This window comes from Sinocyclocheilus grahami, unplaced genomic scaffold (genome assembly GCF_001515645.1).
Source record: "Sinocyclocheilus grahami isolate Dianchi unplaced genomic scaffold, SAMN03320097.WGS_v1.1 scaffold786.1, whole genome shotgun sequence".
Taxonomy (NCBI): domain Eukaryota; kingdom Metazoa; phylum Chordata; class Actinopteri; order Cypriniformes; family Cyprinidae; genus Sinocyclocheilus; species Sinocyclocheilus grahami.
In genome coordinates this window covers 501975-519441 of record NW_015505965.1, presented here as the reverse complement: position 1 = coordinate 519441, position 17467 = coordinate 501975, and the positions used below count along the sequence as shown (strand labels likewise).

The following is a 17467-nucleotide window of genomic DNA, read 5'->3' as shown; positions in this document are numbered from 1 at the left end:
GCCATTTAGGGGACGTCCTGGGGACCTTTTTTTGTTAGCTGGGATCTTATTGATTTCAATGGTAGAGCATTTGATTAGTTCCATCAAATCCCTTTAGAAGGCAAGATTTGTTGATTTCCGTTGCATTTGTTATTCATAGAGGGCTGATATGGGAAGTTAAATGATGTTTGTTAATCAGTAACTGAAATCTGACATAGATGGCTTGTTTATTATAATCACATTTGATACTACCTGCCGGTTTTAATAAAGATAATCAGGGAAAATGTAAATGACATTAACATTTTAGAAGAAATTATTTAAACCATTTTAATTAAAGATTTTTTTTTCTAATATAAAATTATATTGATTTTAGTGAACAAGACTTTTATTTTGGTGTGTCGATGGGACGTCATTAGGCCGCGCCGCGCTCCTGCGTCTGAGATGCATCACAACTGAAGAAAGGTGTGTGCTTTTAATCATTTAAAAGTGTTTAGATCAATACAACTCGTTTAGAGAATTGTATCTAAAACTGTGAAATGAATTGTGTCGCCAATGTAACACTTTAACGCTTCATCTAGTGACACTGCTGTCCCTGTATAGTGAATCATTTGATCTTAAACGAGTTCTCGGTTACTGGCTACTAACGTTAGTGCTGGAGAAACGGATCTTTTCGAATCTCCGAATCAACTGAATCAAATAGTTCACAAAATGATTCACTGTTTCGAATCTCCGAATCAACTGAATCAAATAGTTCACAAAATGATTCACTGTTTCGAATCTCCGAATCAACTGAATCAAACAGTTCACAAAATGATTCACTGTTTCGAATCGCTCAAAACAGTGTAAATGCAACGAGGACAACAAACAGTAACACTAATGTGTAACTTTTACAAAACAACTGCAAATGTTTTCATGAAAGTGGGGTCTATTAAATATAATCTACAAATCAGCAAATACTAAATAGCAATCTTAATACAAATATGAACCTTCTATATAATCTGTGTTCTCTTTATTATTTGAGTGCTAGTTTTGATAGTTTTTGTGCAGGTAATGTAAGTGCATTAACTCTCTGACCGACTCCCTCACCAGTGCACTGACCGCTGAACTCAGGAGCTGATTGAGACGCACCCACTGATTTAATTTGCATTTATTTTTCTTTGTTAATTATTCTCGTCCTAAACAGGACAAAGTGTCCAAACACAGAAAAACTGCTGAAGAAGCTGAGATCCACGTGACATTATTATAAAGATGGAGTTTATTAAAGAAGAGAGTGAAGACGTGAAGATTGAAGAAGCATTCAGAGTCAAACATGAAGATACTGAGGAACAAACAGGTTGGTTTTCATTCTCAAAGCTGAATGTGATCCTTATTAAAATCTGAAAAAACCACCTTATTTTACCACACGGAGTAGAGGTGGTGGGAGAGATAGCAGCTGAAACTGTATAGGCCCTGGTGGTCTATACACAGTAGCCAGAGCAAGAGATACGATAGATTTCTTTTGCATATCTGACAGTGTAACATTAAGCATTAGTATTTCAATTGAGTTAAACCTGTATCCTGTCTTCTGAGTAACTTTGAGAATATCACTATATATTACACTATAACACTAATGAGTCACATGACACCGGGGAGAGAAAATGGCTAATTGGGCCCAATTTGGACATTTTCGCTTAGGGGTGTACTCACTTTTGTGGCCAGCGGTTTAGGCATTAATGGCTGTGTGTTGAGTTATTTTGAGGGGTCAGCAAATTTACACTGTTATACAAGCTGTACACTCACTACGTTACATTGTAGCAAAGTGTAATTTCTTCAGTGTTGTCACATGAAAAGATATAATAAAATATTTACAAAAATGTGAGGGGTGTACTCACTTCTGAGAGATACTGTATATATACATATATGCATATGCAGGGCTTGACATTAACGTTTTTGTTTACCGGTCACTGTGGCTAGTGGTTTTCCAAATTCACTAGCCACTCAGCATTCTCACTGGCCAACATTTTGTTGTTGGGAAATTACGTTTTATATGAAGTGACTGGAGTGGCATTCAGATGCATTTACACAGACAGTTCAATGTAGCTGAAATATAGCACAAATGCATTTACACTGCATGCTAAATTATTACAGGATAAATAATGTTGTGAACTCTGTTTTAAAATATATATATTTTCAATATACAAATATGAAATGTTGGAAAAAATGCAAAGATTGGCTACTATGAAAGTAAACCGCCAGTAGGTGGCGGTTTCATTAATCGTAATGAGTCATTGAAGCATGCCTTCAAACGATTCGTTCAGACGGCTGATTCATTCAAGAATGAAGCAAGTGCCTGTCCTTATGAATGGAATTTGCAATCGTGGTTTTCAGGGAAAACTTCACTCTCTTGGTCGTGTCATGTTGCTTAACTAGGCTGTATTATAAATCTAAAAACCAAGTTACATTCTGTGTACAGTTACATTCATTTGTTTTGATTTCTCCACGAGATTCTCTCACAGACAGGCTGCGTGAGCCTCAACTGGTGCGGCCTTGTTACTGATTATTCATTATCAATCGCCGTTTACACCGAATGTGATCAAATCAGAACCATTCTCGCAAAAATTTAGGTGCAATTAGATGTTTTAATCGGATTAGTTGTCCGGTCGGGCAAGTAAAATTCTCTTCTTTCACTTGCCCCTGGGCAATTCCATGCAAAAGTCATCCTTACCATGAAAAAATCTTTTTTTTACCAAAAGAATAAAACTTTGTTTAACTTGTGCATTTAGGTCTGTATTTTACAACGTTAATGTGCTTAAATAAAAATTTGAAGGAAGTTGTATGTTTATCCACCACATTGAGGGGGTGCACCTAAAGCAAAATTACATTTTCATCCGACTATATTTCATGTTTTCAAATGAGAGCTCAAAGACTGCCCATTTTTTAATTTATGTCAACAGTAAGTATTCTGTACCAAGATGGAGGCCTGTCTGAAAAGTGAATATATTCACTTTGTCTAAACAGCGATGATTCTTGGATTTATAAGGGCTAGATTTATTAGGTCTGGAAGCTTCCGCGCTGTCACACGTCCGTAACATTTGAAAGATTAAGTTTATGTCATATAGTAATTATTAATGCAATTAACTTGAAAGTTTCTGTACAAATCCAACTTATGGCCATTCTAATTATGATCAACAGTTCATTTCCATTCTTTCATAATAATGCGTTACAGATGTGAATATTATGGATGCTTCATATTAAATCTTATGCATGCATACAGTAAATTCCCTCATATTTTGAGTTATGTCACTCAATTCCATGTATTGATTTCCTTTGAATCAAAATATTAGTCAAACTTGTACCTTGCTGGGAAAAGCAACAATGTAACTGGAAGATTACAAATAAATTGATATAAACTGAACAAAATGACTTGTTCCCATAGATTGTAGGTGTATTTTAGCTTGTTTAATCGATTTCAATTGAATGTTGTAATATCTGGATAAGTTTACTGATTGTAGAACTCTGGAAATACCAGGCAACTTACATTTATGATCAGGAAAAGCATGGAAATATTATTCTAGTTATGATTTTAAAATGAAACCTGCTGCAGTCTGACATTGATGCAAGTCAAAGAGGAAAAGAAAGAAATCACTCACTGCTCTTATTAACTTTAACTATTAATTGAATAAATTAATCTTTATTAATGCATATACATTTTACGTGAAGATTGTTTTAAGTTCACTATTTTCCAAAGCCTTTTAAAAGTTACAAATAATGTTTTTTGATTATACAGTAATAATGGCTATAATTAATGGCTAAAATTGGGAGGCAAATGCATTTAATAGAGACAGATAAGTAGCAGTATTTGTATCAATGAGACTGGTCTTCATTAACAATAGGCTACTTGGTAAAAGATGCCTTTAAACCACATATTTCACAATATTTGTTGTCTTTACATTAATTTGGAGATTGAATGTGAAATTATGTTTGTCACATAGTTATTGTTTTTTTTAATTGATTGACCGCACTAGTCTAAATGTTTTGATATCTGTTGCTTTGTGCCATTAAACTGGTGTTAACTTGTATTTTTCTTATTTCACCTCAGACCCGATGGCACTGAAAGAAGAGAGTCAAGAACTGAATGAAACTCAAGAGAAAGATCAAAATGAGAAACATGATTTCAAAACTGAAGAAGAATCGATTGGCTGCTCACAGACTGAAAATACTTCCTCACCTAAAAAAACTACAAACCTTAATTCCCACTTAAGAAATCACGCTGGAGAGAGCTCTTTCACCTGCCAACAGTGTGGACAAGTTTTCAATCAAAAAAGATGCCTTAAAGTCCACATGAAAATTCACATTGAAAAGAAACCGTTCATATGCCCTCAGTGTGGAAAGAGTTTTACACGGAAATATTACCTTAATGCCCACATGAAAATTCACACTGGAGAGAGACTTCACACCTGTAAACTGTGCGGAAAGAGTTTCACACAGAAAAGTCAACTTAATGTCCACATGAGAATTCACACTGGAGAGAAGCCTTTCACATGTGATCAGTGTGGGAACAGTTTCAGACGAAATGCAGAGCTTCAGACTCACATGATAATTCACACTGGAAAGAAACCTTACATGTGTAATCAGTGTGGAAAGAGTTTCACACAAAATAGTCAACTTAAAGTTCACATGAGAAGTCACACTGGAGAGAAGCCGTTCACCTGCAAACTGTGTGAGAAGAGTTTCACACTAAATAGATATCTTAAGACTCACATGATTATTCACATGGAAAAGAATCCATTCACATGCTCTCAGTGTGGAAAGTGTTTTACACAGAAAAGAACCCTTGATGCCCACATGGTAATTCACACTGGAGAGAAGCCGTTCACCTGCCCTCGGTGTGGGAAGGGTTTCCGACTAAGAGAAAACCTTCAGACTCACATGAGCATTCACACTGGAGAGAAGCAATTTGAATGTCAACAGTGTGGAAGGAGATTTACACAAGAAAAACTCCTTAATGCCCACGTGAGAGTTCACACTGGAGACAAGCCTTTCACCTGCCCTCAGTGTGGGAAGAGTTTCACGAATAAAACAAACCTAAAGACTCACATTAGAATTCACACTGGAGAGAATCCATTCACATGTGATCAGTGTGGACAGAGTTTCAGATATAATGCAAACCTTATTAGTCACATGAAGATTCACTCGGAGAACGGTTTTAAATGTCATCAGTGCGAAAGGAGTTTCACAGACATGAAGCACCTTCAGGATCATGTTAAAATTCACATCTGAGAAAAGCCTCGCATGTGCCATCACTGTGGAAAGAGTTGCTCAAGAGAAGATAACCTCAAAGATTCACATGAGAGTTCACACTGGAGAGAAGCCTTACAAGTGTCTTCAGTGTGAGAAGAGTTTCACATGTCAACGCAGCATGAAACGCCATTTGCGAACGCATTCTGAGAAGAAATGGCCATTTTCCGTAGTGGGAAGTGGTTTAGAAAAAGGAGAGATTTCTATAATCGTATGTGCATTCATTCTGGAAGACAATTCAGTTGTAGTCAAGTGTAATAATATAATAATAATTTGCCATCACACTGAAAAGTCATGCAAATGTGAGACCCAGAGACCCAAGAGTTTGACAAGAAAAAATACTACATCTGATTGTTACCTACTAAAGACTACTTCTTTTACTTGCATCCTTCATCTCTTTATGCTTCACCATAAGGCATTTTCTTTTCTTTTGTGCATTTGTACTCCTGTGGCCGTACCTGATCATCTTTGCTGTAGCTTCAAATATTGAACCGTTACAGTAGATTCCCTCAAATTTTGAGTTATGTCACTCAATTCCATGTGTTGATTTCCTTTGAAATTAAAATTTACGAGTCAAACTTGTACCTTGCTGGGAAAAGCAACAATGTAACTTGAAGATTATCAATAAATTGATATAAACCGAACAAAATGACTTGTTCCCATAGATTGTAGGTGTATTTTAGATTATCGTTTAGTCTATTTCAATTGAATTTTGTCATATCTGGATAAGTTTACTGATTGTAGAACTCTGGAATTGCCAGGCAACTTTAAATTTATGATCAGGAAAAGCATGGAAATATTATTCTAGTTGTGCGCAGGTCTAAATGTTATCAGCACAGTTTATTCTTTGTTGTGCTTCCAGTAGCGTGCATGTACATGTACATACTGTTTCCTTGCTAAATAATTTGCTGCAATAAACAATCGTAAGCAGTTTGTCTTCCTTCCTTTTCTTGTTAATTACAGTAAATATTAGAGAAAGTATTTTAAAGAATTAGTTCATTCTCCACGCTGTGCGGGCTGCTGGAGCCGATCCCATATCTCGGGCCGAAGGCAGGCAAACACCATGGACAAATGGCCAGTCCATCATGGCTAAATGTATTAAAAAAATTTAACTTTTGTCGTTATTTACTCTTATGACAATCCAAACCCATGAGAACTTGAGCAGCTGAGTTCAGAATATATCCAAGAATATTCATCATCTTGATGGGCAGGCCATAGCAAAGAGAGTTCCAGTAGTCTAGTCGGGGAGGTGACTTGTGTACAAGAATTTCTGCACCTTTGATATTTAGAGTAGGATGAAGGCAAGCAATGTTATGAAGGTACAAGCAGGCTGATTTGACAAGTTAGTCAATGTGAGAAATAAAAGGTGAGAGAAAGATTGAAAATCATACCAAGATTTCTGATAGCACTGGAAGGCCTAAAACACCAGCAGTATTAACCAATTGAACAGAGAGGTTACCGACCAGCAGCTTTTGGTCAGTGTTACGGAAGCCACGAGTTCAGGAGTCACGACGCTGTGGTGTCTGTCTATCTTCTCTTGTGGATTTATTGTAATGTATTGTATTGTACATGTATTAATTTGCCCTTGTCTTTCTGTGTTGGGATTGTGGCAATCGGCGTTCCCATGAGAATGCTGATTACTTTATTAGATTATGGATCTCAACTGTGTCTCATTTTCCCATGCCTATTTTACCTCCCCTGTCTTCTTTCCGAACCAAGAAGGGAACCCTGGAGCACACCGAAAGAAATAGGTGCAATCGTTTCAATTATCCTGTAGTCCTCCAGGATGAGATCCCATCTGAACACTGTACCAGTCCCCTTTTTCTTGGGACTCTGGTAAATGGCACAGAACCTGAAAAAAATGGTCTCAGTCATACATGTACGGCAGCCAGATCACACAATGCAACCGAGTGTCTCTGTCACCATCAGATAGTATCTGTCAATGTCCAGGACCCTCCGAGCCCTCTTGTGGATGCCATAGCCCATCAGGTTCTTGTCACAAGCTGGAGTGGACACCCTCACCTTCCAAAGGTGGTAGGGCATCCGCACCATCAGCCGATGGGTGAAGAACCAGTTGTTGGTATCTGGTGGTAACTGAGGGCTGGGACAGGGGGCTCATACCAAAGCTTAAAATCTGGGCACAGCTTGCCAGAGTGAAATATGCTCTTGGCAGTCCACCTCTGGTCCTGCACAGGGATGGTCTTGCTCCATTCACCTGGCAACCAGAATGAAGCCGAGGCCCTTGCAGGGGCTGGCCGGACTCCTCCAGGCTCCCCCTGTTTGGAAGACAATTTGTTTATTGCATAAACAATGGAGCCTCCAAAGATGGTGGTCTGTCCACAGGCCTGCATGGCGTATTTCTCAATTTGAAAAGAAAAGAATCATTGTTTACTGATATCGTCTGCACCATTATCAGGTGACCTGCATACCATGTAATGAGATGCTAGAGATGGGCATTCCAAGCAAAAATAATATTCGAAAATTGCACCCCTCCCCCGCATGCACACACAAATACCCATAAACAGAGAGAGACGGGATTCACGCTTTCAATCTGTGTGATAAACTGTTTAATTAAGAAGATAGGCTACCTTAACTCAAGCCATATAATGATTGTAACGTGCTGAAACATTAATATAATAAACATAACCGAATGACGGCACTTATTAACATAAAGGCCGGGACACACCAAGCTGACAGTCGGGCTTGTTTGTTTGGTGTGTTCCACTTGTCGGCTCTCGTCGGCAGCAGTTTGCCCGATTCGGCGTCGGGACCGTCGGCGCGAGTGAGAGCCCTGATTGGATGTTCAGTTTAGCAAACGAGTCAGTGCCTGAGAATTAAAGCGAAAGTGATGAAAACAAGCATGTAAATGAAGGCGGTACAGACAGAAGGCTGGTTAAACGTTACGTGATCTTTCCCAATCATTCTAATACACGAATGTTTTCATAACAACATGAGCCGCTTAAAATGATTAAAGTTATCAACGTTACTGATATTCAAAATGGTAAGCAAGCACTGCTTTGTTTACATTTCGTATATTTGCGTTAACTCGTATATCTTTGTTTCGGTTTCTCCTTTTGAATGACGAATATATACTATTGATAGCTGCTGATATAGACAGTAAAATGCTCTCGCGCATGCGCAGAACGCACGTGTTAGTTTGCCGTCGGCTGTAGTCTGTGCGATGTGTTCAAGCGCAGCTTTTTGGTCCGACGCTGCTGACGCGAGACGACTAGTTCTTTGAAGTCGGCTTGGTGTGTCCTGGCTAGGGTTGTGACAGTGAGGAAATTTTCCCACCGGTTAATCGACGTGTGACAACACCGGTAATACCGGTATCACCACGGGGGCGGGGCGTTTCCTCTTTTCCTTACTTTCCTTCACTTTTAAATAGCTTGTAAAAGCGGTGTGAGCATTTTACTTTCACTTTCAAAAAGCGGCAATTCGGCGTAAAGCAATTGTTTGTTTGAATTTTCCCTCTTTTCCTTCGCTTTTAAATAGCTTAAATGCGCCGTGTGCATTTTACTTTCACTTTCAAAAAGCGGCAATTCGGCGTAAAGCAATTGTTTGTTTGAATTTTCCCTCTTTTCCTTCGCTTTTAAATAGCTTAAATGCGCCGTGTGCATTTTACTTTCACTTTCAAAAAGCGGCAATTCGGCGTAAAGCAATTGTTTGTTTGAATTTTCCCTCTTTTCCTTCGCTTTTAAATAGCTTAAATGCGCCGTGTGCATTTTACTTTCACTTTCAAAAAGCGGCAATTCGGCGTAAAGCAATTGTTTGTTTGAATTTTCCCTCTTTTCCTTCGCTTTTAAATAGCTTAAATGCGCCGTGTGCATTTTACTTTCACTTAATTAATTAGCGGCAATTCGGCGTCAATTGCTTGAATGCAACAACAAAATACAATGTCAAACTCACTTTTGCCTATAGATAAAACATAGAACTTTTATTAACAAAACAAATAAAAATACACCATGCTATAGGGAAGGCTATGCCTAATATAAAATAACTTACATAAAGTTTAAATAGGTATACAAAACTGGAAATAGGCTAAGTAAACATGTATAATATATAACCAAATAAATAAGAACGAACGTTTATAAGCAAAACTAATAAGAAAGCTTGGAGGCACGGCATACACCTTGATGTCAAATAAAATAAATAAATTATACAAAGTTTAAATAAAGTAAAAATCAGCAAACACTGTGGAACAATTAAATAAGAAACAAATGTTTAAAAAAAACTTCCAAAATCACCTTAGATAAACGGCAAAAGTCAACAGGCTTTTCAAAATCCAAAATATTGCCAAACAGGTGCTTTTGCATTTCGTTTCTAAACTAAATAATTTCTTGTCTGTCTCACCTCACTCTTCTTGTCGGTCAGCTCAACTCACTCTCCACACTGGAGAAATTAAATCTGATCTGTGATGCGACTGTCGTTCGGCACGATGCATTGAGCAGCCGCGTTCAGTTTTTTTCTGATGCCACAGTATCCAGTAGATGCATCCACACCCATCACACCTGGTGAGCTCGAACTCCACATCAGGAACGACAGACTTCCAGTCAATGATACATACACAAGAAAAAGATATTAGAAACTGAAAAAATGAATGCAACAAACATTCTAAATATAAACTCGTTGTTTATTTAATAAAGGTGAGGTTTTCTTCAAAAAGCCTGATGGCGGACAATGTCATAAAACTTTCTGCACAGCACACTAGTGACAGTGTGAGACCAGCTCCATCTCATTCATACACAACATCTACAAGAATCTAGCAGTTTTAGCAGTTCTGACGGTAGCTAAATTGAACAAAAAATATATAAAATGATAAATGACAAAACTATTTTAAAAGCAAAATTACAACAAAACTATATATTAGTACAATATTCAATCATACATCAGCAATGCTTTCTGCTGGGTTCATGGCTGGAAAAAAACAAACATTGTAAATGACAATTAATAATTTAGATCTATAAAATTACAATTATTAATTACATAAATGTTTTCAGATGAGCATTAAAAATATGAAACTTCCTTATTTATGGGTTAGTTGTTGCAGCCCTAGATGCATGGTCTTTTTTTTACTATTAACTTCCACTTCCAATGTTTTTAATATATATATATTTACATTATATTGTGTTTTATATTTTAAATGGTTTGTTAACCTACTATATTTGCCTTTAACTGAGCCAAGTTTTCAACTGTTCTGTGCCTTTTTTTTGTTCTGAAAGAGACCTTTAAAAAGAGAGAGATTTATAAAGTGCTAAGTCATCACTTTAAGTTTATAAAATACTTCAAATTTACCCTGAGGCTTCAATAAAAGTGCACACCACTTCTCCTTATGCTTGGCATATTAGCCTGTTTAAAAAAAGCAACCATTACTATGTTAAAAATTCTGTTTTTAACTCACCTCTGAAAAGTCAAACTCCACCCCAGAGCACTATACCAGGCATACTGAAAGTCAAACACTAATTGTTTAGACATGTTATTTTATTATTATAATATATATATTTTTAAATAGAACTGATGTCATTTTCAATGTAAACTGTCATATAAACATCATATAAACTCAACTGGTACTTCTGAACATGCACTACTACACTTGTATGTAAAAGACTTGTACACTTGACTGTATCTGCCATCACTTAGAACACTGTTGCATAGCGAATCAAGAAGAAAAAATAACTTATTTATTTATTTTTACCTTGGACGAAAAATCTGAAAGGTTGTTAAAAACACAAAATACTGACATCTATTATCTGACGTTCATCAATACTGACATTCTTACACAAACCATCCAGTGTGACTTGATCCATGATGGAAATAGAATGCAGTCTTTCGCAGAAGCATCAACCAATAATAAAACAATAAAATTATGCACAATGTATATTTTGCAAGAAATGTCTATATACATTCATACAGTCATTGTTTCGTCTCATGAAAAATACATTGCATAGGAAATAATATATTATGACTAACAAGCTATCATAATATACATATTTGTTATATTTGCGCATTACCGTTGCCATGTTCTTCCAGGAATTACGTATAAGTATGGTTACCGCTGATTGGCCAACGCAGAAGCTCTTTTCACTAATTAGAAATCTTTTGGCATGCCCATTGCTCCAGGTTGCCGTTATCCCTACCTGTTTGCTCACGGTTCCCCCATGTGGTTGATAAACGCAATGTCTGTTACCAGTGTCGTAATTACTGTCGCTGTATAATCTTCCCCGTGGGCAGCGCAATACACAAGAATGACTAAGCTCACGGAACCGGTGAATGCAGAAACCTCGTTTGGAAACCAGCTAACTTAGTGTTTCATTGCCAAGTGAATCTGTTTTTGAACGAATCATTTGAGAAAGTGATTCAATGACCCATTTATTTAGACTGTGATTTGCTTCATTCTTAAATGAATAAGCATTTTGAATGAATCGTTTAAAAAGAATGACTGGTGACTTGATTATTAAGACTTATTTGCTGCCACCTACTGGTGGTTTAGTGTAATTTTTTCTCTTACTATTCAAAATTGTATTTATTTTAAAACATTAAATTCATGAACAATACGGATCAACTACGATCCATTTACCCCTAATGACTGAAAACTGTCACTAATATATACAGTAAATTAAGACAAAATTAGAACAAGGAGGGATGTAAAAAGAGATGGTAAAAAAATAAAGACACTAGAGCATGTAATGGCTATTCATTGCATCTGTAACACTTCTGATCTTGAATTACAGAACTAAGCAACACAAATGTCAGGGAGACGGTGCAAGTTTAAGAAGAAATGGAAAGAAGATCCCCAGTTCAGGGACTGGCTAGGAGATCAGTAGATGTAGGCATATTGCAAGTTTTACAGGAAATCCTTTGATGTCGGTAACATGGGTCTCTCAGTACTAAAGAGTCATGAACGAGGGCAAGGCCATATAAAAGTTGCTGCACAAATGAAAAAGGAGACAAAAATTACACATTTTCTCAGGGAAGGGACTTCTGAAAGCAAAGGACAGGACATTTGCGGACAAACTAACAAAGACCTACAAGCAACCACTGTAGATGTGGAAAGTGGCAGTCAGTCAGCTTTTCAAGTGTCGGATACAAATGAAGAGACAACATGCTCAGCACACAATGCAGCTCAACACTGTCAAAGTTCTTTTCAAGCCAAGCTGTGCTTGAAGCTGAGATTCGTTGGGTAATCAAATGGCGCTTTTCCACTGCTTGGTATGACTCGGCTCAGTACGGCACGGTTTGCGTTTCCACTGCAGTTCAGTACCGCTTTAGAGTGGGCGGGATTATTCACATGTCGTTATAGTTGCGCCGCCTCTACTACCACGACTCCAAAAAAAACTTTATCATTCCGCGACGCCCCATCAAGCTCTCGCTGGATCCACTCCTCTGCTATCAACGATAGGAACGTCTGTTCGTCCGCAACAGACAACAAAACTTTTTGGTTGTTAAAAAAAAGGTGTGCTCGTTCAAAACAGTTGCGTTCAATCCTTCGCTGGCTGTGCTGATTTAAATCTAGCGGTTCTGTTGTGTTTGTGTCACAAGTTCAGTGACGCAGGTAGTGACGATTCTCTCCGGCCAATCCGTGATCAGCAGAGTTTACACGTCACGTTTGGTAACGGTACGGTTCACTTGGAACCCCAACTGAGGTGGTACTAAAAAAAGTACCAGGTACTGTACCCAGTGGAAAACCCCCCAAAAGTGAACCGTGCCGAGCCGTACCGTGCCGTACCATGCTGTGGAAAAGCACCAAAAATGGTCAGGTCATACTACTCGTTCAACTCCAGCTCTGATGTGTCAGTCATTTTTAGTCAAATGTTCCCAGACAGTGATATTGCTTACCTCTTATCCTTTGGTTTGTGCCCATATTTTAAAGAGGAGTTGAACAGAGATGTTAGAAAGGCACAATGCTATGTAGTGTCATTTGATAAATGCTTGAATAAAGTGACACAGATGGAACAGATGGATATTATTGTCCGTTACTGGAGTGATCATGAAGAGCAGGTAGCTGTGTGCTATTTTGATTCAGCGTTTTTGGGACATATTCAGGCAGAGAAGCTTTTGGAGAAAATGAAAAAAACCCTCTCACCACTTGATCACAAGAAGCTCCTGCAGATCTCAATGGATGGCCCAGTGGTCAACTGGAAATTCCTGAAAACAGGGCTGCCAACTCTCACGCATTCAGCAATTTACACTTTCCTTTCACTTTACATTTTCTCACGCAGAAAAATGTCCCTGCCAAATTCAATATTTATTTATTATAAATTTAAAAAAAAAACTCCAGACAGCACTCGTCAATGTCTGAATGATTTAGATGGCCAATCAAATCAAAGAAGGGCGGGGCTTTACTGTTCCAGCGCGACACCACAGCATTTTTTACCAGTGAAAGTGTGTGAGGCAAGTAGGAAAACATTTATTATTTGACAGCTGTTTTACAACAGAAATTTTAAATAACCAACAGTAATATTCTGTGATGCAAGCTACTCGACGACCGTTTTGATCATTTACGTGATTCACGTAATTCGTAACCGAATGTGGCGAGGAACATTTTGTTGTTTTGCTTTTACAACATTTGCACAAATTAACTCCTAATTGTATGTGTATTTTAAAATAAAATATTATTTGTGAATAGTTAAACGGATTGCGAAAAATTCTTTCAATTTTTCTCATCTTTTTTTAAGATGTTAAGCCTTGTCACACGCTATGCGTGTCCGTCGTTTAGTAACTAATATGTTGTATGCCCTATGTAGAAATAAGTTAGCATTATCAAAGTTATTTGTTTTGCAGTATTGCAGTAATTTTACATACTTCTGTGATAAAAACACAGTAACGTTAACGTTGAACCAGTCATCATGACGTTAACTACGAGACAAATATCTGGGCATGCCTATATTTAGTTCATGTTAATTATTATTTTCTAAAGAAACAGACAAGGGACATCAAGGACAGACCAACTCAAATGATTTTATTTATATTCATTTAGATTAAAACTTGTTTAATTCATCAATAATGTCAATCATAATCCAGTCAATCATGTCCAAGTTCCATATCAACCTATTTAATTAGATAAAGGTGAACAGTTTCTGTTATAGGATGTTTTCAAAAGTGTCAGGGAAAGAAAGAAAGAAGTGGTGCTCAGAAAAGGACTCTAATCTCAATGTGGGCAGCTAGTCAGCCCCCCAAGAAGTCCTGTTATCCAGAGAAAGCAGATCAGCAGCAGCAGGAAAAGACACAAGAAGAGGAACATTAAAGTCCCCTGTCAGACAATCCTGAGACGATAGAAATCAGGGAGTTAGTTGAGGTCTCAGGGAAAGAAAACCAGAGTGGAGCTGCCTCCTATAGGTGCTCTTTTAAAAATGAATGGTCACAAAAATGGCCATTCATAACAAAGGGGACACTAAGTACACATTATTGGTGCTCCGTATGTAGGGTTGAAAATGCTTGCTGTCACCAGGGAATAAGAGATGTTACTAGGCACACTAGGAACAGTTGTGTTATGTTTATGTAGTGGGGGGTTTATAATCTTATTTCCTGAGTAGAGTTTGGCTTTTAGATGCCATAATCAATTGAATTCATTGTGTGTAATAAAATCATTCAAGATGTAACATCAATGCAATTCTATCTTGTAGACATGGAGGGCAGAATTAAAAATAGCTGTGATGCTGGCAAACCATAATATACCACTGGCTGTCACAGATCATTTCAGTCCACTCATGAAAGAGTGCTTCAAAGACTCTGCTACTGCACAGGAGTACAAATGTGCAAGGTCCAAGACCACCTGTATTATAAATCAAGCAGTGGCCAGCCACACATTTCAAAAACACACTGGTAATTCTGATGAGAGCGAGTCCATACACCCTTGTTACAGATAGCTCAAATGACACAGGTAGGAATGAAATGTTTTTACATTCTGGTATAAACTGAATTACATTTTTTTACTTTTTCATTTAATTCTGGCCATATTTTTGTGAGCTGGCTTTACTATATTTGTATGAGATAATGGACTAATTCTTTTGTCAATGCAGGAAGAGATAAGATGAACCCCTTTACTGTGCGTGTGTTTGATGTGAACAAGGTGGCTCATCAGTTTCTTGGTATGTGCACTACAAGTGAAACCAGATCTGGCACAGCAGAGCTCATCTTCCAAAAGATCGATGGCACCTTAGACAATAGCATTCCAGAGGCCAACTGTGTTGGCCTCTCTCCCTGTTGAAAAAAACAGCATATGCTGGTTAGGTATATTTTGACACTGGGATGCTGGTTTAAGCTGGTTTATGCTGGTCCTTTGCTGGTTTATGCTGGTCCTTTGCTGGTTTATGCTGGTCCTTTGCTAGCACATGAACAGTATAAACCAGCAAAAGACCAGTTTAAACCAGCAAAGGACCAGCATAAACCAGCAAAGGACCAGCATAAACCAGCAAAGGACCAGCATAAACCAGCAAAGGACCAGCTTAAACCAGCAAAGGACCAGCATAAACCAGCAAAGGACCTGCATAAACTAGCAAAGGACCAGTTTAAACCAGCAAAGGACCTGCATAAACCAGCAAAGGACCAGTTTAAACCAGCAAAGGACCAGCATAAACCAGCAAAGGACCAGCATAAACCAGCAAAGGACCAGTTTAAACCAGCAAAGGACCAGCATAAACCAGCAAAGGACCAGCTTAAACCAGCAAAGGTTCATTCATTGGTTAAAACGGAACTTTGTGAGATCGTGATGAATGAGTGAAAGTTTTTAATAAATTTAAAGGGAGCGCTCTTTGCATGCTGTATACGATAATATATTCAGTATTTAAAAGAAACTTATTTTTCATGCTTGAAAAGCGGTGTATGACGCAGAGATAGCTAACTACTACACTATATATAGAAAAAGATAATAATTTCAGAGGCACAGAGGGATGTGATTCTGCAACCGAGCCTGGTCCAAACCGAGCGGAAACTTCCGGTCTCTCTCGTGAAGCCAACATGGAAGTGACTTAAACTGTAATTCATCAACTGGCCGCTAGAGGCTGGCTGCAAAAGGGAGTCAGTCCCATAGACTCCCCATGTTAAAATGCCCAACTTTACAGCAGAAAAAAACATGTTTACAGCCTGGTTCAAAAAATTATTTTGGTCTATATAGCTAATTTTGCCCTTCATGACAACTGTGAGGGGGTGAATTTTTTTATAACTTATCCGTTTAGATTATATTAAGCCTTAAAGTTCTGCATAATTAAGGGCGTGGCCACTTGAGTGACAGGTGGAGCTAGGTGGGCGTGGTTTCAGCAGCCAGCTCCCGCCTCTTTGCCCATTTTCGATTATCCGGGAGTGACGCGCTGCCAAGATGGCGACGGCTGGCTCCGTCCAATTTTGCGCGAAAAAATCATTTGAAACTTCCTGAAGTAAAAAATCTTAACTATCACTCTTCCAAAAAAATTAAAAAAAAAGTCTTTCCTCATATTCTAAGATGAACAGAAATTAAGCTGGCGTTAAATACAGACAGTTAAATCATATACATTTCATATACATTTCCTCTGCTTGGAAATCTTGAAATCTTGTGCTTCCTCTTGTTCAGTTTCATAATAGTGAACAAGAATGTTAGTGTCTCATGTGTGTAACCAAGAACAGATGTCAGATGTTTTGTCTCTGCATTGTGTCCCAGTAACAGTGAAGTTGTATCAGACTGACATTCATAATATCTATTAAAGAAACATGGCTTCAAAGAGCACATCAGAGATATATTTCAATTTAAAAATACTCTTATCGTGCCAGAGTACAGAGTTTAGGGTGCAGGGTAGGCAAGGTATAAGGTGATCTTTCATTATTTAGACCAATAAACCATCCCAGCCATACAAATCCACACGATTCAATTTCACAGGAGGCTGACACACATGACACTGAAATTAAATTGAAAACTAAAGTTGTCCATTTGTTTGCTGTGGACAGTTGGTACAGTATATTGTATTACACATGCCTCCATGGTCCTATTGTGCTCGAAAAATACTGCAGTGGAAAGACATAATCTGTCTTTGGGGAAATATAGAGATTGCAGTGTGGGTCTGCCTCTAATGATAGCAGCAGTGCAGCAATGGGAAGAGAAAGAGTCAATAGATTACAGACAGACAGCTCTCCAATGTCTCACAAGCACTTTAGTGTGAAAATGCTGAGTCCTTCTGAATTATAAAGCACATTATTAACCCTACAAATTTTACTAGATCATATTTGATACATGAATTTCTAA

At 37.9% G+C, this 17467-nt stretch overlaps 1 protein-coding gene across 1 annotated transcript; it reads left to right on the top strand.

Annotated features, from left to right (window-relative positions):
• The first annotated feature begins 386 nt into the window (after positions 1–386).
• On the top strand, positions 387–5238 carry LOC107561648 (gastrula zinc finger protein XlCGF57.1-like). The gene is made up of 3 exons (XM_016246119.1): positions 387–441; positions 1163–1312; positions 4058–5238. Exons 2-3 carry the CDS (start codon positions 1228–1230, stop codon positions 5236–5238), a joined length of 1266 nt encoding a protein of 421 aa, XP_016101605.1. The 5' UTR covers positions 387–441; positions 1163–1227.
• Positions 5239–17467: the final 12229 nt, after the last annotated feature.

What these genes read in the sequence shown, in the direction of transcription:
- LOC107561648 (XM_016246119.1), top strand. Translation starts at nt 1,228, where the DNA reads ATGGAGTTTATTAAAGAAGAGAGTGAAGACGTGAAGATTGAAGAAGCA. An exon ending in AGATACTGAGGAACAAACAG is followed by an intron (nt 1,313 to 4,057) that starts GTTGGTTTTCAT and finishes ATTTCACCTCAG; the next exon opens with ACCCGATGGCACTGAAAGAA.